The 26,390-nt window shown below is 41.5% G+C and overlaps 2 protein-coding genes across 5 annotated transcripts; both read right to left on the reverse strand.

Annotated features, from left to right (window-relative positions):
* Positions 1 to 49: 49 nt before the first annotated feature.
* On the reverse strand, positions 50 to 25,087 carry LOC134072238 (uncharacterized). Of its 4 annotated transcripts, none has more exons than XM_062528836.1 (12): positions 25,006 to 25,087; positions 24,837 to 24,895; positions 24,184 to 24,303; positions 23,940 to 24,077; positions 23,774 to 23,844; positions 2,404 to 2,594; positions 2,235 to 2,317; positions 1,967 to 2,113; positions 1,357 to 1,443; positions 831 to 878; positions 535 to 741; positions 50 to 300 (listed from the first exon to the last, which is right to left on the reverse strand). In XM_062528836.1, exons 1-12 carry the CDS (start codon positions 25,025 to 25,027, stop codon positions 52 to 54), a joined length of 1,422 nt encoding a protein of 473 aa, XP_062384820.1. In that variant the 5' UTR covers positions 25,028 to 25,087; the 3' UTR covers positions 50 to 51. The 4 variants fall into 4 exon arrangements, with proteins under 4 accessions (XP_062384820.1, XP_062384819.1, XP_062384818.1 ...); XM_062528835.1 differs by having other exon boundaries at positions 24,184 to 24,306; XM_062528834.1 differs by lacking the exons at positions 23,774 to 23,844; positions 23,940 to 24,077; positions 24,184 to 24,303; positions 24,837 to 24,895; positions 25,006 to 25,087 and adding exons at positions 2,685 to 2,758; positions 2,855 to 2,992; positions 3,099 to 3,221; positions 3,760 to 3,818; positions 3,939 to 4,010 and having other exon boundaries at positions 831 to 875.
* LOC134072247 (uncharacterized) lies at positions 18,298 to 21,839 on the reverse strand. The gene is made up of 6 exons (XM_062528847.1): positions 21,396 to 21,839; positions 20,979 to 21,122; positions 19,126 to 19,392; positions 18,877 to 18,999; positions 18,467 to 18,579; positions 18,298 to 18,378 (listed from the first exon to the last, which is right to left on the reverse strand). Coding segments are annotated over exons 1-6 (699 nt in total). The 5' UTR covers positions 21,447 to 21,839; the 3' UTR covers positions 18,298 to 18,377.
* Positions 25,088 to 26,390: the final 1,303 nt, after the last annotated feature.

Genomic DNA, 26,390 nt, shown 5'->3' on the forward strand with positions numbered 1-26,390 from the left:
TCAGTCTCTCTGCATAAATATAATAGTACACAAAGTAATGGGCAAGCAATCCTAAAACTGGATGATACAGACTAGCTGGATGCTAAGGTTAATAGAACAAAGGTCCTCAGGATCAGGCAAAAGCTGTAGAGCTTCTGAAGTGCCGTCTCCCATGTTCTCATCAACAGGCTGCAGTTGCTGTAGAGCTTCTGAAGTGCCGTCTCCCATGTTCTCATGAACTGCTGCAGACTTTAGCAGCTCAAGGCCATCATCAGCACCATCCAGCACGTCAGCCTGGGTCCCAATCAGATCTGTGTGCTCCTGCAAAAACAATTCCTATCACTCATACATCTCACATTAAAGAGGTTTTAAAAAAAAAAAAAGGCTTTGTTTTCTAAACAATAACATTTCCAACATGCACAACCACCTATGCAACAACACAATCTACTACACTAATATTACTTCTGCAAACAGACGCCTTTGTCAACACTTTTAAGTAAGAATAATATTGAAAGTTTACTGTGAAGTGCTCTCCATAAGAAATGTCCCTCCTACCTGTGTGGTTGGTGTTAACAGCAGAACGTCTGATGACATCAGTGTGGCCTCTGCTACCTCCTCCACCTCAGGTGTGATGCTCTCAGCAACTGCAAGGTCTTTGCAAACATTGTTTTCCACAATGTCTCCACCAGCATGCTGAGAACCTTCCTCGCTGTTCTCCTGGTCCTCTGTCTCTGTGATCATTTCACAGCGCTGCTCACAAGTCTGTTGACAAAATAATTTAGAAAATGATCAATTAAAAGAGCACAGCAAGTGAACCTGGAGCAAGATGGCTTTAAAAATAGCATTCTTACCGGTACAGCTGGAGGACCCAGTGGAGAATCAGGTGTAGAAGTGGCCTGCTGAAAGGACACATAAAACAATTATTGATCCATGAAATAACATTTCTTTGGGTGTGTATGGAATTCTGTATTAAGTCATTGGTTTCTGTCATTCTAAATGTACACTATGTTATCATCCACCACATCAGCCTTGGTCTCAATCAGATCGGTGTGTGGCTGCAAAAATATATTCCTATTACTCATACAGCTCACATTAGAGGGGTTTAGAAAAAGGGTTTTATTTTCCTAACCATAACATTTCCAACATGCATAACCCAACACCAATGTAATAACACAATGTACTACACTAATATTACATCTACAACCTCTATTTTTTGGATCTATACCTCTATAAGGGAAATTGACCAAATTCTATAGGCCTACATGATGTATTGCTCTTAACATCAATCATTATATTTCTTCTTTCAGTCTAACAGATCATGTGCTCCGTTATATTCAATAACAAATGAAGAATTCTCCGAAACAAAAACATTCTTACCATCACGGCTGTTGGGCACAGTTGAGAATCAGACAGAACCCCACGCTCCGTCATCTCAAAACTGCTGCCAGGTGTAGCAGCGGCCTGCTGAAAAGAGAAATAAAACAAGCATTGATCCATTAAACTTTAATGATTAAAGAACAGTTCCTTTGGTGTATGGAAATCTTTACCGAGTCATCAGATTCTGTCAGTCTATACGTGTGATGACATCAGACTCATAACATAATTATTAGTCTTGCTATCAACATACTAAGCTCAATTTTTTAAGATTGAACATTAGTATGGGGAGGCTGCACTTTATTTCTACGGCACAATGATCAATGGGCATCGTTCAAATGACTCCATGCGCTTGCATAGTCCTTCAACCAATCAGACCAACGATCCGGTGTGTCTTTTGGATAAGCTAGTTTGTGATTGGAGTCAAAGGTTCTGGCAGGGAACAGAGGAGATAGATTATGCAGGTTTCCAGCCTGAGCTGCCGGGCAAAATCCAAATTCGCCGGAAGTTCAGGCAGGGTTCACCCAGCCTACATAATTATTGCTATACAGTAACAAATGTGATCCCAAGACATGACATAGACTATGGGATGCAGAAGAAGGTGCATGCCTACCAGCATGGCTGCAGAGATCAGCTGGTCATCAGGGGAAGGGAGGGTGGACACATTTGCCTCCATCACCTCACATTTGGTGAGAAGGCCTGGAGAGTGATGCAAGTTTTCCTTGCCCTCCATTTTTCCATCAATCAGTTCCTCAGGGACCTGACACAACAAATATTGGATATTGTACAATATATACAATTTGCAGCTGTGTAATTTATATCTTAATTATTTGATGTAAGGTTGCTTTTCAGCTAGTAAACCTATGAAGCACATCACACACCCGTACGGCTGCATCTTTGCACTGCCTTGGTGTAAGGATGCTTGTATTGCTCACTATGGTAGTACCCACGGCCAAACACGTTCCTGAGGCAAAAACATAGTCAGATTTACATTTCTGTGTGTTTAGACAATTATTTCCAAAAATTATTTTCAAAAATGAGGCAACTAACCTAGTGATGCCTGAGTTGAGCTGCTCTCCTCTCTAAAATAATGACAAAATGGCACTTCCTTGTCCTTATTGCCAATGGTCATAGCTGGAGGTGGATGAGCTATTTCCACCTTCTCTGTAAACTGCCTAACCATTTGCTCCAAACTGCCCAAACGAGACCTGCAGTCTTCCACAAGATCCCTGAGACCATATCTGGAGATAGCAATGGCAAGCATGTCAGTACACTAGGGAAAAGAAAATGTTTTTCATGATCAATCGGTGAAAACAGATACAGTACATCACCTCTCGTCATCAGCTTCATTCTCCTTCTTGTATTCACTGACCATCGAAGTAGATGGGCAACAAATATGTGCTTCCTGCAGAGACATTTTTGTGAATTTTTTTTTTACCTGAAGTGATCCTTACAAGTAATTTTGAGCTGTAAAATGAACTAATATCTGAGGAAATTTCACCTGGCTGTGGGACTTTCTATCGTCCTGCAGGTGGACCGTAGTTCCCATGGTTTTCTCAATTTGCTTAACCATAAGGACAAACCACTGTCTGTCACGGTCGGCCGACTGCATGACTTTGGTGCAGGTATTGATTAAATCCTACAGAAAGAACACAAATGATAAATCATGATGACCCAAAGTTTTATCCAAAAATACATTTCTATCAGATATTCTCAATGGGTAGGATGGATGAACTACAGTATACCATTGTGACTGTGCTCCAGTACTTTGCACGAGCATCACTCTCAGCTAGCATCCTCTGCAGCACAGCCAAATCCAATGGCTCATTGTCGTTCCTTGTGGGACAGCTAACAGCTACAGCCATCTCCTGAAAAGAGGAGCAGAGGGATTCCTTTTCAACGTACACTTTATCTGGAACCTCTGTTTCCCTCTCCAGTGTTGTCATGTGTGATCAGAACCACCTGTACTCAGGTTTGCTATGAATGTATAAGTAACTATAACATGTGACAATTGCTGCTATCTCTTGTGCTAATTCTTCGCCGGTATCCATAGTAATGATAGAACTGATCTCTCATAGGTCAAGCACTAAAGACATACATTTTGTCTTGAAATAGCGTAGGCTACATAATTTAAAAAACTTAATATATGTCAGTTTGTAAAGTGGAAACTATATTTGACCATTTCGTTTTTGGAGTAGGTATTGGGAACAGTTATTGGGATTTGGGCTATTCCACACACATTTCTTACATACTGACCACCACCAGACCAAATGTTTACCTTAGTTGAAACCACTAGATACAGTAGAAGGATAACCAACTCAGCATTGTATCAACACTTTACATGTTATCATTTTACATCTTACATTCCTCATGGTGTTTGCCCTTATATGCCTTTTACATTCTTACCATGTGTGCCAAAGCTGGGTCCATGCTATTACCCCCTGGAAGTTTGCCATGTGGCTCACCTGAAGGCAAACATAATTTACATAATGATAATGAAGACATGTAGACAATCCACTAGACATGATACATTAAATTTGTAAATTCAATCTCTAAATTCATTGGAATTGGAAATATATACTTACTTCCAGCCAATGGATCATCCATCCTGAGTGAAACTCTCAGGTTTGATGTTTTCAAAGAATTCAATGCATCAACACCTGATAAGCTAATGATAACTAAACCTACCTCCAACCAAACCAAACCTCAAATGACCTGGGATCACTGAAGATTCTTCTCTGTCAAATTTGGAATGGAATTTCATGATGTCATAAAGTAAACATTCCATAAGTTGTCATGGCAACAATTGTGATCTAAATCTGAGGCAGCAACAAAGGGTTAGAATGTCCAGTCTGCCCAACTCCCCAAATCAAATGAGATGTCTGTGTGAGAGCATCATTTTTAAGTTCACTAAAGATGTAACATGAGCAGGCTTACCTGAATGAGGTGTAGGCATGGTGCCAGGACAAGAGTCTCACACACTAAAGATTAATGACATTATGGAGATCATGGATTGAAAAGCATAATCAGCGGAAGGTTTATCATTGCCCTAAAGATGAATGGCTCTCATTTGGAGAGGGTAGAACGATTTAAATAGCTTGGTTTGAAATGTTACTGATCAGGACCAAGCCCACTGATTCCATGAGCAGGGGCGGATGGCCGGCCCCCCACCCCCCCAAAACACACTTGACAGCTGCACTTGCTAATTTGCCCACCTTTTTTGCAGTTCGGCCCGAGCTTTCATACTGAAGGTGGCTTGTCTCCTCCTGTAGGGGTAGCCTACACTTTTTTGCCGCCTTTTTCAATCTTTAAATCCACAAAGACAGGCATTTAACATTGACTGTAGCATGGAATGCAATCGTTGATAGGCTATCCTACAGTAGCAATAAACAAAACATGAACTCATGATGAACATCTGTCCCATCAAGTTAGCCGTTTAGAGACATAGCGAACATAGCTAAAAGGACAATGAACTCTTACCTTGGTCTACAAGTTATCCACAGTTAGTCCACAGTCATTTCCGTCATGCATTCTTCTCGATATGAGCTTGTTGAGAGCCTTGCGTTCTTCACACGGACTAAATTCACAGTTCCACTCCAGAAACATAGGCCAACTGTTGTAGCGAATGACCAACATAGCATAACTAGCTATTCTGACTCTTCTTCAGGTAATAGCAATGTTAGCCTACTCTCCTTCAATAACAACTTTTTATACGTTAATTTGATGAACAGGCAAACCAGCATAATATCAGTGGCGCTATTAACGTCCATTGTTATTGTTTCTTGATTTAATCTACTGGATTCAGCAGGCTCAAAAAGTCCTATCAATTTAATTTCTTTTGCAATTCGCTTTTCTTTAGCTCTAGCCTTTCGTTTTCAAGCCCCGCTCTCATTCTGTCTTTCTTTTTTTTTTATTGCAAAAATGGTGCAAATACAAGTGCAGATATATGATACAATCAAAACCAAATAAATTAAAAATACATTCACTCTCATTCTTTCTTTCCAGTAATGTGAATGACGTCTATTTTGAAAACAAACGTAACCTCATGAACTACGCCATATTTACCCAATCAGTACTGCTACTGCTTAATATTTATCTTGGACCAATTCAGTTGAATGTTCATTCTCTTATGGAAACTTTACTGATTTTGTTTGTTTGTTTGTTTTGTTTTTTGTTTTTATGGCCAATGGGGGCCCCCAAGACACGTGGGGCCCCTAGCCGTTGATCCGTGCCTGTCCATGAGGAACACACAACGGCATCTTTTTAATTAGACACCTCAAGAACTTTACAGATCCATTAGGCTATTGAAAGCATTCTCGCAGGCATAGCAGTAACACGAAAGAAGAAAAATATGCAGTCCTAAGGTTGGTGAGGTCAGCAAAACAGGATTACACTACCCTCAGGAAATGTCCGCCTAAATCAGATGTCAGTCCAGAGCCAAAAAACCCCATCCCAAATAATCCCAAACTGCTGCAAAACCTGAGAAAAACACTGTTAATGTTCTGGAGGATTCAGTCAGAGTCCAGATCTCAATCCAATTGAGAATAATGGCTATTATGATCACCATGCAAACAATTGAGAGCAGTTTCTCAAGAGAAATGCGGGAAAATGGCATTATCCAGATATAAAAACCTAGGCTAATAATACAGACAAAAACGGCTAAAAACTACGGTGGCCCTGAAGTGCAAAACACAACACAAATAAGACAACACAACACAAATAAGACAACACAACACATAAAGAGAAAACACAACACAAAAAGAGACAACACAACACAAAAAGAGAAAACACGGCCCCAAAGTGCACAACACAACGGCAAATCACACAACACAACACAAAAAGAGACAACACAACACAAAAAGAGAAAACACAACGGCAAATCACACAACACAACACAAAAAGAGAAAACACAACGGCAAATCACACAACACAACACAAAAAGAGACAACACAACACAAATAAGACAACACAACACAATTAGAGAAACCTCGGCCCCGAAGTGCACAACACAACGGCAAATCACACAACACAACACAAAAAGAGACAACACAACACAATTAAGAGACAACACAACGGAATACCTTCGGGCCACATGAATCGTCGCTGGGACACGTACTAGGCCTACAGCCCGCAGAAAATAGCATGCTGGGTCTTCACATGTCCATAAGAACCCACAGTAATGGAATATCCACGTTGTGTTTCATTCATAATATGTTTGGTGTATAATCCAACTCATACAAAAGCAACAAGTTTGAAACAAATAATCAGAAATCAGGAAGTAAAACAGCTTGTAACTCTGTCACCGTTCTAGATACCGTCATATACCATATGGTAATTTTTTGTGAGATCCCCCTAGTTACCGTGGTAGCTACCACACATCAGAGCGATGGCTTTGCCCCACATGTCTTTCTGCGACGAGATATTCAAAACCGGAGGAGATTGGGCAAGAGAGCTGTCAATCAGGCTCCCCAAAAATCTCCAGAATATTAGCTTTCTTTTGACACCAATATTATGCTTCTACTCAAAGGGGTTCTTGTGTAAGAGTTTTATTGTCAGTAGCCTATGCACCATTAAATCTTCGAATTATTTCAGCCTGCATGTCTCTTTAAATCTTTTAATGAATGTTACGAGGACTTTACTAGGGTTTATAAAGTAAAGTCGCATATCACTGAAATCGTCTACCCCTTGGCTTCAACATTATCCGGTTTTCAATAACGAGGCATGTGGCTGACTAGTGCTGTCGTCATTCAAAGCTAGGGAGCCTGATTGACAGCTCTCTTGCCCAATCTCCTCCGGTTTTGAATATCTCGTCGCAGAAAGACATGTGTGGCAAAGCCATCGCTCTGATGTGTGGTAGGCTAGCTACCACGGTAACTAGGGGGATCTCACAAAAAAATTACCATATATGGTATATGACGGTATCTAGAACGGTGACAGAGTTACAAGCTGTTTTACTTCCTGATTTCTGATTATTTGTTTCAAACTTGTTGCTTTTGTGTGAGTTGGATTATACATCAAACATATTATGAATAAAACACAACGTGGATATTCCATTACTGTGGGTTCTTATGGACATGTGAAGACCCAGCATGCTATTTTCTGCGGGCTGTAGGCCTACGTAGGCTACGTGTCCCAGCGACGATTCATGTGGCCCGAAGGTATTCCGTGTTGTCTCTTAATTGTGTTGTGTTGTCTCTTTTTGTGTTGTGTTGTGTGATTTGCCGTTGTGTTGTGCACTTCGGGGCCGAGGTTTCTCTAATTGTGTTGTGTTGTCTTATTTGTGTTGTGTTGTCTCTTTTTGTGTTGTGTTGTGTGATTTGCCGTTGTGTTTTCTCTTTTTGTGTTGTGGTGTGTGATTTGCCGTTGTGTTTTCTCTTTTTGTGTTGTGTTGTCTCTTTTTGTGTTGTGTTGTGTGATTTGCCGTTGTGTTTTCTCTTTTTGTGTTGTGTTGTGTGATTTGCCGTTGTGTTTTCTCTTTTTGTGTTGTGTTGTCTCTTTTTGTGTTGTGTTGTCTCTTTTTGTGTTGTGTTGTGTGATTTGCCGTTGTGTTTTCTCTTTTTGTGTTGTGTTGTCTCTTTTTGTGTTGTGTTGTGTGATTTGCCGTTGTGTTGTGCACTTCGAGGCCGTTTTTTCTCTTCTTTGTGTTGTGTTGTCTCTTTTTGTGTTGTGTTGTGCACTTTGGGGCCGTGATTTCTCTCTTTGTGTTGTGTTGTCTTATTTGTGTTGTGTTGTCTTATTTGTGTTGTGTTTTGCACTTCAGGGCCACCGTAAAAAACGGACAATGATAAATTACTTGAATGGGATGAACACATGCAATCAATGTTATTTAAAGGGATAATCCGGAGTGAAATGCACTTTAGATCAATTTTTCGGACTATTGGGAGTACATACGTTGAGTTGACACCAAAATCATGTCATTCGGATGTATTTTGAGAAAGTTCGAGTTCACCGTTTTTAGCCAAAACTCGTTAGCCTGGAAGTGACCGGGGCAGGTCCTTTCGCCACTACAAAACGCTATTTTTATACCTCTTCTACTGTTCCAAACAACACTACACTTACGTGGTAGTGAGTAGAGGGTCCCTAAAGCCAAACCGAAGTTAATCGAGTCAGTACCTTTCCGGAAATGTTAGTAAAGTGTTGTTGAAGCGTTGCGCAGCTACCGCAGCGGCATTTCCGGAAGGTACTGACTCGATTAAATTCATTCTGGACTCTCTATCCGACCACATAAAGACGTGGGGATACTTCGGTTTGGCTTTAGGGACCCTCTACTCACTACCACGTAAGTGTAGTGTTGTTTGGAACAGTAGAAGAGGTATAAAAATAGCGTTTTGTAGTGGCGAAAGGACCTGCCCCGGTCACTTCCAGGCTAACGAGTTTTGGCTAAAAACGGTGAACTCGAACTTTCTCAAAATACATCCGAATGACATGATTTTGGTGTCAACTCAACGTATGTACTCCCAATAGTCCGAAAAATTGATCTAAAGTGCATTTCACTCCGGATTATCCCTTTAAGAGTCATTGCATGAGAAAACCAGGCAAAACCAGCAGGAGGTAGGAAGATGGGTGTAGCGGCCATATGCCTTGACTGAGTCTGTGTGGGGTTTTGGTATCCACCCGCGGTGTGTGGGTCACGTGAGTGCAGGGTGTGGGAACCAATTAACCAATATAGGCACCTGGGCACTGGTATCGCAGTATTGGAGAGGGGCTCAGTAGGGAGAGCACACTTTTCGTTGACCGTATCAGTTTGTACCATCGTTTAATCTCTCGTTCTACTGGCACTAGCACTGGCACTGCACGGATATTTGGATTACATTTTAACATGAATTTTTGGATGTTTTTAAACTTTGCTAATAAACGACAGAACTCCGAACAAGACTGTTTGCGCGTCAGCGTTGCTCCCTCCCTGTGCTCCTCGGTGGCCTAAGTATCCACCGCAACAATGTCAACGAAAACGTGCAGCTAAGTTTGTAGCCCAACAAGTATCGCGAACGTTCTTTGTGGATTAAGACGACAGGCCTACGGCTGAATAAGGATATTGGGTTTTCTGTCTAATGCTGTTGGAAACAGGAACAGTTGGATGTATGGACAAAGAACTTCAAGTCCAAGGATTACAGCAACGCGAACTCCAGACTGGTAGGCCTATAAAAAACACTTTATTCAAGCTGTGCATTGGCTAACGCCGTTCTGCTGATTCGTGGTGAGTCCGTTGGAGAGCTACAGCCTGCCTGAGAAGTTTGTGGATGTGTTGAACTCTTCGAACGTAAAATTGACTTTAGAGCTGAACTTGTTGTAGCTACTGCTATAGCCTACTGCAAACAGATGAACTGTCGACAAACGGCAACATGAGTGAAACAGGCGATTCCAGCGAAAACGTTTTTGATGCAGTGCTTGCTAAACGTGAAATAAAACCCACTGAAAAGGCATTAGCATTACAAATTGAAAATCTTCAGAAGGATCGCAAAAAACATGTAGATAAAATCAAAGCGTTGATTCCAGCAATGAAAGAACTTATGAAACGAAACGAAAATGCACCACAAGTGAAAACTAAGTTGCCAACTCTAACACAATTATATAAATCTGCCGTTGAGTTTCACGATTCATTAATTCCTTTATTGCCTGACGATAGGAAAACAACTCACAATGAATGGTTCTCAAGCATAAAAAGCTATACCAGCGCATTTAAAGATGACGTGCTGATGTGGTTAAATGAACATGAAAAGACTCGTGATTCTGTTGAAACATTGCCCACTTTCGTTACAAATGACGGCGTGGCAACAAGTGTGCCTCAAATGAGTAATGCATCTCAGGAAAATGATGTTGATCAGGTGAAAATCAATTCTAATCCTGTTGAAACAATGTATGTCTCTGCTACAAATGACTGTGTTGCAACTGTGCCTCAAATATGCAATGTGTCTCAAGGAGATGATTTTTGTCAGGCGCAAGCAAAGACCGTAGACCATGACATAGGCCTACATAGGCCCATAGACCTAATGTTACAGGATGACGTGCAACCAGAAGACAGCATATCAAATGTGCCAAGTAGACGCTCTGTACACGGTTCACAAAGGAGTTCCACATCAAGCACCTCTTCTGCCCGTATAGAAGCTGAAGCTAACCTGGCGGCATTGATGGCACGGCAAAGGATGATACAAGCAAAACACGCACTTGAAGAGGAAGAAGAGCAGTTAAGGAGACGGAAAGAGAGACTTAAGCTGGATGAGGAGATTGCTGCACATATGGCTAAAGTAAGCGTGTTTAAATCTGCTAGTGTGACCAGTGGGAGCACTTCTAAACGGTTAAAACCTAAGGATTCATATTCGAGACGAATTCAAGTAAACCCACTGAATGCAAATGCGGCCTCATTCATCCCTTGGACATCTAAGCCACCGAAAGTGGTCATGCAGGCCACAAACAGGAGTGGCGACCCAGCCACCAGGACAAAAAGCAAAATGGTCAACCGAGACTCTAGAGTTCAGTTCTCTTTCTCAGAACACGACAAGCCGCAGCCAAATCTTCACATTGGCCCACATGATCAGTCACAGAGCATGAACCAACGCACATGCAATGCTGAAAGTCTGCTGGACAACACTGGTCAAAGTACAGTTTTTGATCTCGTGAACAAGCAAAACGTAATAACCACGTTACTGATGCAACAACAGCAAGCATCCTCTCTGCCAAAGAGAGAAATTCAAGTTTTTGAAGGCGACCCACTGCAGTATCATTCCTTTATGAGGGCCTTCGAGAATGGAATTGAAAGTAAGTCGGATAGCTACAGTGACTGCTTATATTTTCTTGAACAGTTTACTAGAGGGCGCCCAAGAGAACTGGTAAGAAGTTGTCTGTACGCTGATCCTGAGAGAGGATACGTTCAAGCAAAAGGGCTGTTGCAAGAACATTTTGGCAACGAGCAGTCCATTTCAGCTGCTTATATGGAAAGGGCTCTACAATGGTCTCCAATTAAGACAGAGGACGTTAAGGCGCTGCAAGATTACAGTCTCTTTCTCCGAGGTTGCTGTAATATGATGAACGATGTACAATACATGTATGAATTGGATGTGCCAGCTAACATGCTTGCCATCATAAGAAAGTTGCCTTATAAACTAAGAGATCGCTGGAGAACAGTAGCCTGTGAGATACAGGAAAGACGCCGCCAAAGGGCCGTTTTTAGTGACCTTGTTCATTTTATTGAAAGACAAGCAAAAATTGTAAATGATCCAATATTCGGAAAGATTCAAGACTCCTCGCCAACGTCCAGTAAAGGGCTGGACCAAATCTATTCTGCCCCCCGGGCTCGACCCAATAGAAGTAGTTTTGCGACGACTGTCAATACTGTTGAAACAAGGGAAAGGACTCCAGATAACGACCCACCCATGAATGCCTGTCTGTTTTGCGGAAGTGGACACAAATTGGACGTGTGCCCCCAACTGAATAAAAGGTCTCACAGAGAAAAGATCGCCTTCTTAAAGGAAAAGGGTGTTTGTTTTGCTTGCCTGTGTAGAGGTCACATAAGTAAGGATTGTAGGAAGCGTCTGTCCTGTGATGCATGTAGTTTGAGGCATCCTACAATACTTCACATACAATCAAATGAAAGGCAAAACGAATCTGAGACTGAGGCATTATGTGCTGCAGTGAGCAAAACCTTTGTGTCCAGTGGTTTGACTGGGGCTGGTGAAAGTGAATGTAAACTTCCCATAGTGCCGGTGCAGATTAAGTCCAACAAAAGTGACAAAATTCTGACAACTTATGCCTTTTTAGATCAAGGCAGCATCGCCGTCTTCTGCACCGTCAACTTGATGAATAAACTCAACCTCTCAGGGAAGAAGAGACATATTCTGTTACGAACAATGGGTCAAGAGAAGGTCACTGACAGTTATGTCGTCACTGGGCTAGAGGTGGCTGGTCTGGATAGCGACGTGTTCTGCCAATTACCTTGTACTTTTACGCAGCAAAAAATGCCTGTCAATGGAAATAACATCCCACGTCAGACTGATATCGAAAGATGGCCTCACTTGAGGCACGTCACTTTACCACAAATCAACTCTGAAGTTGAACTGTTGATAGGCACTAATGTGCCAAGGGCTCTGGAACCCCTAGAGGTGATTCGCAGCATTGATGACGGACCCTACGCCATCAAGACCATTCTGGGATGGACCGTCAATGGACCACTTGGAGGAGATGGCGGCGATCTCGGCACAGCAACGGTTAACCGAATCTCTGTTGTGAATCTTGATGAACCTCGGCAGCAGCAGTTTAAGACTGACTTTCCAGAGTGCAGCCATGATGAACAGCAAGGCATGTCAAGAGAAGATCAAAGATTTACGGAGCTTGTAAAAGACTCTGCTAAGCTGGTGAATGGTCATTATCAGATCGCTTTGCCCATGAGAGATGGTCAAGTAAGCATACCAAACAGGAAGGATGTAGATCAGCGTACTGTAAGGCTACGAAGGAGATTCAAGAAAGACGTGTCTTTTCGGGAACAGCATATAGACTTCATGAATGACATTGTCTTAAAAGGATATGCAGAACAAGTACCTAAAGAGCTGATTCGCGAATTGGTGGACTTAAGAATGAATCTCTTCAGCGCAACTTCATCGCCAAGTTGTGCTAACTTTGCTTTGAGGAAATGTGCAGAAGATAACGCACATAAGATCACGGTGCAAGAAAGGCCTCCAACGAGAAGGGGCATCCGCTCCATTGTGAGTCCAATTTACGATCCTTTAGGAATCCTGAGTCCTATCGTCCTTACTGCTAGGATCATTCTGCAGCAGCTGTGTAAGAAGGGGCTTGGTTGGGACGATCCTATACCATCGTCAGCTGCATTGGAATGGACACAGTGGCTTGAAGAGCTGAGCCATTTAGAACAGCTCTACATTAAAAGACGCTTAAAACCACCAGACTTTGGAGAAATAATCACAGCACAGTTACATCCTTTTGCAGATGCAAGTGAGGATGGCTATGGTGTTGTAATCCACCTGCTCTTGCAGAATGTACGTTCCGAGCTGCATAGTTCCCTGACAAAGAGGTCTTGTCCGAAGGGTTCAGATTAAGACCAAGACTAACTTCATAGACAGACCAATGACAAAGTTGTGTCTTTTGCAAGAGGCCCAAGCCTGAAGATCTTGTTTTGTTCTGACCATATAACTGACATGACTGACCATACTTTACTCACTTAGGACAGAGAGTGGTGGTAAAGACTACTCTGACGGGCTATGTGCTTGAACCTCTGGCCTCAGACTGACTTTGACCTGTCAAGAAAAGGACACATTCCGCAGGAGTTGGATTATGTTTACATGGACGTTATGTGTGTTGTGTGTAATTATTACATTGGTACATGGTTGTAATAATTAGGGGCTGGAATGTAGCGGCCATATGCCTTGACTGAGTCTGTGTGGGGTTTTGGTATCCACCCGCGGTGTGTGGGTCACGTGAGTGCAGGGTGTGGGAACCAATTAACCAATATAGGCACCTGGGCACTGGTATCGCAGTATTGGAGAGGGGCTCAGTAGGGAGAGCACACTTTTCGTTGACCGTATCAGTTTGTACCATCGTTTAATCTCTCGTTCTACTGGCACTAGCACTGGCACTGCACGGATATTTGGATTACATTTTAACATGAATTTTTGGATGTTTTTAAACTTTGCTAATAAACGACAGAACTCCGAACAAGACTGTTTGCGCGTCAGCGTTGCTCCCTCCCTGTGCTCCTCGGTGGCCTAAGTATCCACCGCAACAATGGGGGTCGGCCAAATCGGCTCATACTTTGTATGTGATAAGTATGTGGAACTATGAACAGCCATATACTTAAAACCCTCAAACTCTTTTTTGTTGTGGAGTTCTGGGGCCCCTCTCAGAGAACCTCAAAAATCCAACAATTCATGGCTGAAAATGACTGAAATTGCCATTTCTACCCTGATTATCCTGATAAAGATATGAACATGAGCTTTATGTTTCCATAGAGCTTAGGTAGAATAGTTTTAAAGACCAAAAGGTGCACTAGGGGGTTATCTGCACCACTGAAAGCAGAATTTTCATCCCTCTATAATTGGTCATTTTAGGAGGCATTATCTCACATTCGCAGTGGCTTTGGTGGATGGTTTTACTGTTGCTGGACAGAGGAACATCTTCTGATTCAAAAACAATTGTCGTCTAATTGGGCCACACATAATGTGCTCCGTGCCAGGAGGGTCTTTACGGGTTTTTTTCGGGTTTTGGAGTATAATAAACCAGGTTATAATATCTCACTATAGGGTAATTTATGGTCAATTTTTGTGTCACTGTATGAGAAATTGTTGAAGAAAGCTTTAATTAACTAGAAAGCACTCAAAGAGTGCAGACCTCTGCATGCATTGTTGTTCTTGGTTGTCATACATTTGAAACTAGACTATTCAGATCGCCACCGAGTGGCCATACCATGCCATTACATCGCAAACATCTGGCATTACATCTGTTTGTGATGTAATGCCATGGTATGGCCATGTGATGGCAATCTGAATATGGTTTATCATAGGCCAAAACACGACAAATCCTGCTAAAGACCCTCCTGGCACGGCACACATTATGTGTGGCCCAATTAGACGACAATTGTTTTTGAATCAGTAGATGTTCCTTTCTCCAGCAACAGTAAAACCATCCACCAAAGCCACTGCGAATACGAGATAATGCTTCTTAAAAATGACCGAAATTTAGAGGGAGGAAAATTCTGCTTTCAGTGGTGTAGATAGATAACCCCTCGGTGCACCTTTTGGTCTTTAAAACTATGCTACCTAGGCTCTATGGAAATATAAAGCTTATGTTCATATCTTTATCAGGATAATCAGAGTAGAAATGGCAATTTCAGTCATTTTCAGCCATGAATTGTTGGATTTTTGAGGGTCTCTGAGAGGGGTCCCAGAACTCCATAACAAAAAACAGCTGGAGGGTTTTAAGAACAGTATATGGCTGTTCATAGTTCCACATACTTATCACATATACAAAGTATGAGCCGATTTGGCCGACCCCCATCTTCCCACCTCTGCCTGGTTTTCTCATGCAATGACTCTTAAAGAGGAACTATGCAGGATTGGCGATTTCATCTCTGGTTTTATGCTTGCATATTTCTCTGCAGAGCTTCCCCGACAGCTTTAGCGTGTATATTTATACAGTACATAGGCTATACTGTATATAAATATATAAATTGCAAGCGTGGTTCCTCTTGTTCCTTACGCGTCTCAGACTTCCAGATGTAAACAAGGAGCGATCGTCTCCTGCAGAAACTGCAAGGTTGCAATAGCGGATAGGGACACTGTGGGCGGGAGGAAATATTACTGTTTTCGATGAAACTCAAGCAAAACAACAGCGATTTTATATTTTATTTCTAACTCATTTACCTGTGTGTGTGTCTGTGTGTGTGTGTGTGTGTGTGTGTGTGTGTGTAGTTCTCAGACTACATTATTAGATATTAGACAGGTGAATGAAGATCATGGTCGCCTGGCTCCTGGCTTTGATCCTAACCGTCTCATCGAGAACATGTTCAACTAGAAATGTGCATGTCCAAGGACCAAAAATGCTAACTATGCAAAAATGCTAACTATGCTAAACAGGTTGATCAGCGAACTTGGCTAATGATTTCTTAGCTGATGATTTCTAGCAGTTTTGCTTAAAATGCTAACTATGCTAACCATGCTAGCTATGCTAACCAGGTTGATTAGCTAACTTAGCTAATGACTTATATTATTTCAACAATGCTTAAAAAAAAGGCTGCCAAAAACAACAAAAAAATATTTCCCCATTCATTTCAACCGGCGAAAAACGTGAATATCGGAAAAACACCAACCGGCAGCCATCCGACATTAACAAGCAAGCTACACCGGATTGGGCCTGATGTTTTAGTGTTGGAACGGCGTCGATAGCTCAAACTATCTAGGAGAAGAGGCGTCTTAAAAAAATGGACGATTATTAGATTATTAGTGGGCTTGCTTTACAGCAAGCCCACTAATAATCAGGACCACAACAGAGATGGACACATCATCGCGGCAGAGTTCAAACTGAAGGCAGATGAAAGCACTCATGATGATGATTTTTGTCAGAAGGGTCCAGTGATTTCAAGGGGTTTATGAACAGATGTCTGTGGATGAATGTCAGGATGTAAGAGGTAACAGCAGTGTGTTATGTGTACGTATGTACCTGTGTGTGTGTGTGTGTGTGTGTGTGTGTGTGTACCATAGACTGTAAAGGTGTGTACGAGTAGTGCAGAGAGTGTGCTGCCGTTATGTGCTGTTACAATGCTCTTTTATAAAAATAAATTCAAAACCCTCTAACCCATAAAGGGTACTTGTGTGTTTGTGGGTCCTATTGTTATGTGTAAGTACTGTATATGGTTCCATTTATGTAGCCTGGTAGTAAACCAGGCCCTGGAATCTTTTATGAATAATGAAAATGGCCCAGCTCGAGGGATGGCACCAAGCATGCATTGGATAACACTACGACCTACGACCTACCACTGCGACCTACGACCTGACTGATTCTGGACTGTCATCATCAGTTCAGCTCGCCCGCACCTTTTTTGGTTACCACAGATAGTTGGGGTAAATGTAACGTGCATCATTGCTCGTGGCCAGAGTATCTTGCAGACACAATTCAAATTGTGCTCTCATGAGAACTCTGGATTTCCAGGGTACCATTTATGCACGATATATGACATGATCTGAACTGGCTATAATTCCCAGGGATACCCCCCGATATGTGAGCATCTACAGTATATTAACCTCAGAATTGCCTATTAGGTGAAAGGAATAGTTTGGAATTTTGGACATAGGACCTAATTTCCAACTTTACCGAGGTGATATAGGTCGGTGGAAGAGTTTTTTTTTTTTTTGGACTTTTTGACAGGACAGTAGAGAGAGACAGGAAGCGAATGGGTGAGAGAGTCGAGGTGGGATCCGGAAGGGACCTCGGGGCGGGAATCGAACCCGGGTCGCCGGCGTGCGGTGCAGGTGCCCCAGCCAGTTGCGCCACGGCTGGGTCCTGGTGGAAGCCGTTTTTATCGCGTTTAGCCCCTTCCTTCAGTTGCAGCGTCCCCCTTTGCTAACGCTGGTTTTGAGCTACCGCATTTCTATGGTAACATCAGTCTGACATCAACAACAGTCTTACTCACTCCACCGCACACCCGAGACAAGTCAATTAAAATGTCAGACTATCGATATACATGTCCGTGTTGATAGAATAATTTTAGAAATAAACCTAACCTTGCAACTCAATGATTTATTACAATTTGAGGGACTAGTTTCTCAATATCAATTCCGCCACTGCCATACAGGGAACAAAGTAGGCTATTGCAATGCGATGCAAGGTTAGTTTTATTTCTAACATTGTTCTATCAACATGTGGCATGTGCATCGATAGTCTGACGTTATAATTTATTTGTTTCGGGTGTTCTGTGGAGTGTTTTCAGAGGCAGGCTGGATGTTACCGTTGACTTGCGTTATCTCGGCACCTACGTTAGCACGAGATGAACGCTGCAACTCAAGGAAGGGCAGAAATTCACTGAAAATGGTCTTCACCGACCTATATCACCTCGACTAAGTTGGAAATGAGGTCCTATGTCCAAAATTCCGAACTATTGCTTTAATGGTATGAATATTCCCTATGAACACAGAGTGTGTGTGAGTGTCATGGGGGGCTTTAATCAGATAGGGTAGTAGAGTGAGACAGGAAGTGAGTGGGAGAGAGAGCTGGGGCCTGTGTCGCGGTATATCTAACTGAATAGAGTAGGGCTAGCTCGGCAGTGGAAAAGAGGCAATACTGTTAACAAAGACTGGCCTTGCACATTGAATACCTCAATAAATATACATGTTCTATAATGTATACTTGCATACTAATGTATACAAAGACAAACAAGTAATACATCATTTGTATAATCACTTAAACATAAAAAGAACAGTCAACTGGTGCAAATATTTATTTCAGGTGAAAAAGTATGAGCCACATGTGGATTATCAAACCAGATCTTCATGTTGATGTCTTCTTTCTCATTTTCATTTAATTGATCTGGAGGAATAAAATACTGAGTTTATATGGATTGTCTCTAACTTCATTAACCTCTGAAATCAGTATTGTAGCACTGTGAAAAACTTACCAATATAAGGTTATAGACTTAGTAATTTCGTTTTCAATATGAAACTGTGTCTTTTCCATGTGTTTTGGAGTTGGCATTCCACACAGTCTGAAGACCTTTCTGGTTACGTAGTCCTATACGATGACAATGTGACAAACAGTGAGGTTAAAAAGAATAATACAAGCTTCGGTAACATAGAAGCTTTTACTGCACCCTTTTAAATTGTTCTTAAACTGTTGTTAGAATTGCTCTTAAAAAGCTTAAAATGTTTTACCATGTTGTAAGTCGCTTTGGTTTAAAAGTGTCAGCCAAAAGTAATGTAATGTAACATTGTTCTTATTTTGATGGGATTGGTGTGAATTGCACCATGGCATAATCCATGTTAACATTTGCTATAACAGATCAGTGATTCTGTGCTTTGTGAAACTTACCTGAACATCACGCAAGGATTTTATCTTGCTCATATCAAACTTAGGTTTTGGCCTGCACCAAGCGGGTTTTGAATCGTCGGGAAAGATATCCAAAAGCATCTCCCAGCACAGTTCATAGATATGCTTCACAAAGAGACATCATGTTGAAATCCAGAAATCATAACAGGACTAGTGTAAAGGTGTTAATGAATTATAGTAATGCAACTGATGGATTTAACTGAATTCATTCGTATTGTTATAAGATCTAACCTTGCAGTAATTGCGCCTGGTGGTCATCGTGAGATGTTGAGCGCAGGTTAAACTTTGTATAAAAAGTTCAGATGGAACTGGCTTGTGCTTTCCAGATAGAACCCTTGGACCTTCTCCTCCAAGGTCGTGCATCACCCACAATTCCTTGACCACAGAGTGCACCAGGTTTTGCACCTCAACTTGCTGATGGTTAGGAGATGGCTGTGAGGTCTGACTGGAATCCACTTTCAGCTCATGAGCTTTCGTCTCCACACTCATTTTATTGCTCTGGTCAGTGGCCGAATGAAAAAAGTGAGAGAGAGAGAGAGAGAGAGAGAAACATTGATCTGAAATAACCAGTATTTCCTTTGGTGTGTATGCAAATCAGTTTCTGCTATACAATACCTATAATGAGAGCAGTCTCTCGACATGAAATATACAAACTACTGTAGCTGGATATTATATATATGGATAGGCATATTTGTTTAATATGCACTTAGTCTTTTGAGTGTTTGTTATGTGTTATGGTTTGTATAATAGTTTTGTTTTGTTATAATTTGTCCATTGTTAAAATGTTACATTTATTCTGCTATTGTCCTTAAATTTAGCCATACCTTGCTATAGTTATTGTTATTAGATAATTAACTGAGTGACTTATTTGATTGCTTTTGTCATTTCATTGTTTTATTTCTCATTAGATTAGTGCTTAAATGATTGTTGTATTGATAATATTGCTATTCTCCCTTTTTTGAAATTGTTCACTGTTATTTAATTTGTATTGCTATTCATTTGTATGTCGCTTTGGACAAAGGCGTCTGCTAAATAACCATAGCCATAGCCATAGCCATAGCCATAGCCATAGCCATAGCCATAGCCATAGCCATAGCCATGGATAAAGTCAGCATTAGGAATACTGTAGGTGAGCATCTTACAGTCCCAGTGGGCTGCAGCTGCTGTGGGGCTAATGATGCCTCTTCTCCCATGTTCTCATGAACTGCTGGAGACTTTGGCAGCTCAAGGACATCATCAGCACCATCCACCACATCCGCCTGGGTCCCAATCAGATCTGTGTGTGGCTGCAAAAACAATTCCTATCACTCATACATCTCACATTAAAGAGGTTTACAAAAAGGCTTTGTTTTCTAAACAATACCATTTCCAACATGCACAACCACCTACAGTATGCAACAACACAATCTACTACACTAATATTACTTCTACAAACAGACGCCTTTGTCAACACTTTTAAGTAGGAATTATTTTGAAGTATCCCTGTGAAGTGCTCTCCATAAGAAATGTCCCTCTTACCTGTGTGGTTGACGTTAACAGCAGAACATCTGATGACATCAGTGTGGCCTCTGCTACCTCCTCCACCTCAGGTGTGATGCTCTCAGCAACTGCAAGGTCTTTGCAAACATTGTTTTCCACAATGTCTCCACCAGCCTGCTGAGAACGTTCCTCGCTGTTCTCTTGGGCCTCTGTCTCTGAGATAATTTCAGTTCCAGTGGGCTGCAGCTGCTGTGGGGCCTTTGATGCCTCTTCTCCCATGTTCTCATGAACTGCTGGAGACTTTAGCAGCTCAAGGACATCATCAGCACCATCCACCACATCAGCCTGGGTCCCAATCAGATCTGTGTGTGGCTGCAAAAACAATATAAGACAGAGAGAGAAAGAAACATTGATCTGAAATAACCAGTATTTCCTTTGGTGTGTATACAGTTTCTGCTATACTATACTTAATATATGACAGCAGTCTCTCGGCATTGATAATACAGCAGGAAAAACAGTAATGTGCAAGTCGTCATGACAAGTGAAATACACAAACTAGCTGGATAAAGTTGACATAAGGAACATAATGGAGGTGAGCATCTTACAGTTCCAGTGGGCTGCAGCTGCTGTGGGGCTAATGATGCCTCTTCTCCCGTGTTCTCATGAACTGCTGGAGACTTTAGCAGCTCAAGGACATCATCAGCACCATCCACCACATCAGCCTGGGTCCCAATCAGATCTGTGTGTGGCTGCAAAAACAATTCCTATCACTCATACATCTCACATTAGAGGGGTTTACAAAAAAAGTGAAGCTGGCTGCCTTGTTTTAGGGAAATTGGTGTAGTAAGTCAATTGCACTCTTTGTTGAGGACTTTCATTAAGAAACAGACACATAAATAACAAAACACACCACTTATTCTAACATTGAAACAAATTGGTGGTTCATGGCATTCTATCATTTGCATGGGAATGTAGATTCAACAGCTAATTTAGACTTCTCTAAAACCAAAACACATTCTTACTGGTACATCTGAAGGGTCCAGTTCAGAATCAGTCAACACCAGAACCTCCATTAACTCACATCTGCTGTCAGGTGTAGCAGTGGCCTGCTGAAAAAAGAAATAAAACAATCATTGGTGCATGAAGTAACATGTCTTTTGGTGTGTACAGAAATCTGTATCAAGCCATCAGGTTCTGTCATTCTATTATGTAAATTATGTCATCAGTCTCTCTGCATAAATATCATAGTACACAAAGTAATGGGCAAGCAATCCTAATATACTGGATACAGACTAGCTGGATGCTAAGGTTAATAGAACAAAGGTCCTCAGGATCAGGCAAAAGCTGTAGAGCTTCTGAAGTGCCGTCTCCCATGTTCTCATCAACAGGCTGCAGTTGCTGTAGAGCTTCTGAAGTGCCGTCTCCCATGTTCTCATTAACTGCTGCAGACTTTAGCAGCTCAAGGCCATCATCAGCACCATCCAGCACGTCAGCCTGGGTCCCAATCAGATCTGTGTGTGGCTGCAAAAACAATTCCTATCACTCATACATCTCACATTAAAGAGGTTTACAAAAAGGCTTTGTTTTTGTTTTCTAAACAATAACATTTCCAACTTGCACAATCACCAATGCAACAGCACAATCTACTACACTAATATATTACTTCTGCAAACAGACGCCTTTGTCAACACTTTTAAGTAAGAATAATATTGAAAGTGTTACTGTGAAGTGCTCTCCATAAGAAATGTCCCTCCTACCTGTGTGGTTGGTGTTGACAGCAGAACGTCTGATGACATCAGTGTGGCCTCTGCTACCTCCTCCACCTCAGGTGTGATGCTCTCAGCAACTGCAAGGTCTTTGCAAACATTGTTTTCCACAATGTCTCCACCAGCATGCTGAGAACGTTCCTCACTGTTCTCCTGGTCCTCTGTCTCTGTGATCATTTCACAATGCTGCTCACACGTCTGTTGACAAAATAATTGAGAAAATAATCAATTTAAAGAGCACAGTACATGTAGCAAGTGAACCTGAAGCAAGATGGCTTTAAAAATAGCATTCTTACAGCTGGAGGACCCAGAAGAGAATCAGGTATAGAAGTGGCCTGCTGAAAGGACACATAAAAAAGGGTTTTATTTTCTGAACCATAACATTTCCAATATGCATAACCCAACACCTATGTCATAACACAATCTACTACACTAATATTACCTCTACAACCTCTATTTTTTGTAGAAGGGAAATTGGTCAAATTCTAGGAGGACTTGGCCTATACATGATGTATTGCTGTTAATATCAATTAGGCTACTATTTCTTCTAACAGTCTCAGATCATGTGCTCCGTTATATTCAAATGAAGACTTCTCCAAAATCAAAACACATTCTTACCATCACGGCTGTTGGGCACAGTTGAGAATCAGACAAAACCCCATGCTCTGTCATCTCAAAACTGCTGCCAGGTGTAGCAGCGACCTGCTGAAAAGAGAAATAAAACAATCATTGATCAATTAAAGAACAGTTCCTTTGGTGCATAGAAATCTGTACCGAGTCATCAGGTTCTGCCAGTCCATACGTGTGATGACATCAGGCTCATAGCTTAATTATTGCTCTACAGTAACAAATGTGATCCCAAGACATGACATATATAGACTATGGGATGCATAAGAAGGTGCATGCCTACCAGCATGGCTGCAGAGATCAGCTGGTCATCAAGGGAAGGGAGGGTGGACACGTTTGCCTCCATCACCTCACATTTGGTGAGAAGGCCTGGAGAGTGATGCAAGTTTTCCTTGCCTCCCACTTTTGCATCAAACAGCTCCTTCGGAACCTGACACAACAAATATTGGAAATGATACAATATTTACAATTTGCATCTGTGTAATTTCTATCCTAATTATTTGATGTAAGGTTGGTCTTCAGCTAGTAAACCTGAAGCACATCACACACCCGTACGGCTGCATCTTTGCACTGTTTTATGTGACAGGTGTCATGGATGCTTGTATTGCTCTCCTTGGTACTGCCCACGGCTGCACGCGTTCCTGAGGGAAAAACATAGTAAAATTTACATTTCTGTATGTTTCGATAAATATTTCCCCAAAATGATTAAAAAACGAGGCAACTGACCTAGTAATGCCTGAGTTGAGCTGCTCTCCTCTCTAAAGTAATGACAGAGTGGCACTTCCTTGTCCTTATTGCCAATGGTCATAGCTGGAGGTGGATGAGCTACTTCCACCTTGTCTGTAAACTGCCTCACCATTTGCTCCAAACTGCCCAAACGAGACCTGCAGTCCTCCACAAGATCCCTGAGACCATATCTGGAGATAGCAATGGCAAGCATGTCAGTACACTAGGGAAAAGAACATGTTTTTCATGATCAATCAGTGAAAACAGATACAGTACATCACCTCTCGTCATCAGCTTCAGTCTTCTTGTATTCACTGACCATCGAAGTAGATGGACAACAAATATGTGTTTCCTGCAGAGACATTTTTGTGAAAATTTGTTTTACCTCAAGTGATCCTTACAAGTAACTTTGAGCTGTAAAATGACTATTCTCTGAGGAAATTTCACCTGGCTGTGGGACTTTCTATCGTCCTGCAGGTGGACCGTAGTTCCCATGGTTTTCTCAATTTGCTTAACCATGAGGACAAACCACTGCCTGTCACGGTCGGCCGACTGCATGACTTTGGTGCAGGTATTCATTAAATCCTACAGAAAGAACACAAATGATAAATCATATTGACCCAAAGTTTTATCCAAAAATACATTTCTATCAGATATTCTCAATGGGTAGGATGGATGAACTACAGTATACCATTGTGACTGTGCTCCAGTACTTTGCACGAGCATCACTCTCAGCTAGCATCCTCTGCAGCACAGCCAAGTCCAATGGCTCATTTTCGTTCCTTGTGGGACAGCTAACAGCTACAGCCATCTCCTGAAAAGAGGAGCAGAGGGACTCCTTATAAACGTACACTTTATCTGGAACCTCTGTTTCCCTCTCCAGTGTTGTGATGTGTGATCAGAACCACCTGTACTCAGGTTTGCTATGAATGTATAAGTAAACTAACATGTGACAATGCTGCTATCTCTTGTGATAATTCTTCCCCGGTATCCATAGTAATGATAGAACTGATTTTTCATAGGTCAAGCACTAAAGACATACATTTTGGCTTGAGATAGCGTAGGCTACATAATTTTAAAAACGTAATATATGTCTGTTTGTAAAGTGGAAACAATATTTGACCATTTTGTTATTGGAGTGGTATTGGGAACAGTTATTGGGATTTGGGCTATTCCACACACATTTCTAATATACTGACCAACACCAAACCAAATGTTTACCTTAGTTGAAACCACTAGATAGAAGGATAACCAACTCAGCATTGTATCAACATTTTACATGTTATCATTTTACATCTTACATTCCTCATGGTGTTTGCCCTTATATGCCTTTTAAATTCTTACCATGTGTGCCAAAGCTGGGTCCATGCTATTGCCCCCTGGAAGTTTGCCATGTGGCTCACCTGAAGGCAAACATAATTTACATAATGATAATGAAGACATGTAGACAATCGATACATTACATTTGTAAATTCAATCTCTAAATTCATTGGAATTGGAAATATATACTTACTTCCAGCCAATGGATCATCCATCCTGAGTGAAACTCTCAGGTTTGATGTTTTCAAAGAATTCAATACACCTGATAAGCTAATGATAACTAAACCTACCTCCAACCAAACCAAACCTCAAATGACCTGGGATCACTGAAGATTCTTCTCTGTCAAATTTGGAATGGAATTTCATGATGTCATAAAGTAAACATTCCATAAGTTGTCACGGCAACAATTGTGATCTAAATCTGAGGTAGCAACAAAGGGTTTAGAATGTCCAGTCTGCCCAACTCCAGAAATCAAATGAGATGACTGTGATGTGTGTGAGAGAGCATAATTTTTGAGTTCACTAAAGATGTAACATGAGCAGGCTTACCTGAATGAGGTGTAGGCATGGTACCAGGACAAGAGTCTCACACACTAAAGATTAATATGACATTATGGAGATCATGGATTAAAAAGCATAATCAGCAGAAGGTTTATCATTGCCCTAAGATGAACGGCTCTCATTTGGAGAGGGTAGAACTATTTAAATAGCTTGGTTTGAAATGTTACTGATCAGGACCACGCCCACTGATTCCATGAGCAGGGATGGATGGCCAGGGCCCCCAACCCCAAAACACACTGGACAGCTGCACTTGCTAATTTGCCCGCCTTTTTTGCGGTTCGGCCCGATCTTTCATACTGAAGGTGGCTTGTCTCCTCCTGTAGGGGTAGCCTACACTTTTTTGCCGCCTTTTTCAATCTTTAAATCCACAAAGACAGGCATTTAACATTGACTGTAGCATGGAATGCAATCGTTGATAGGCTATCCTACAGTAGCAATAAACAAAACATGAACTCATGATGAACATCTGTCCCATCAAGTTAGCTGTTTAGAGACATAGCGAACAAAGCTAAAAGGACAATGAACTCTTACCTTGGTCTACAAGTTATCCACAGTTAGTCCACAGTCATTTCCGTCATGCATTCTTCTCGATATGAGCTTGTTGAGAGCCTTGCTTTCTTCACACGGGCTAAATTCACAGTTCCACTCCAGAAACATAGGCCAACTGTTGTAGCGAATGACCAACATAGCATAACTAGCTATTCTGACTCTTCTTCAGGTAATAGCAATGTTAGCCTACTCTCCTTCAATAACAACTTTTTATACGTTAATTTGATGAACAGGCAATTTGCAATGAGGCAAACCAGCATAATATCAGTGGCGCTATTAACGTCCATTGTTATTGTTTCTTGATTTAATCTACTGGATTCAGCAGGCTAAAAAAGTCCTATCAATTTAATTTCTTTTGCAATTCGCTTTTCTTTAGCTCTAGCCTTTCGTTTTCAAGCCCCGCTCTCATTCTGTCTTTCTTTTTTTTATTGCAAAAATGGTGCAAATACAAGTGCAGATATATGATAC

This window comes from Sardina pilchardus, chromosome 24 (genome assembly GCF_963854185.1).
Source record: "Sardina pilchardus chromosome 24, fSarPil1.1, whole genome shotgun sequence".
NCBI lineage: Eukaryota > Metazoa > Chordata > Actinopteri > Clupeiformes > Clupeidae > Sardina > Sardina pilchardus.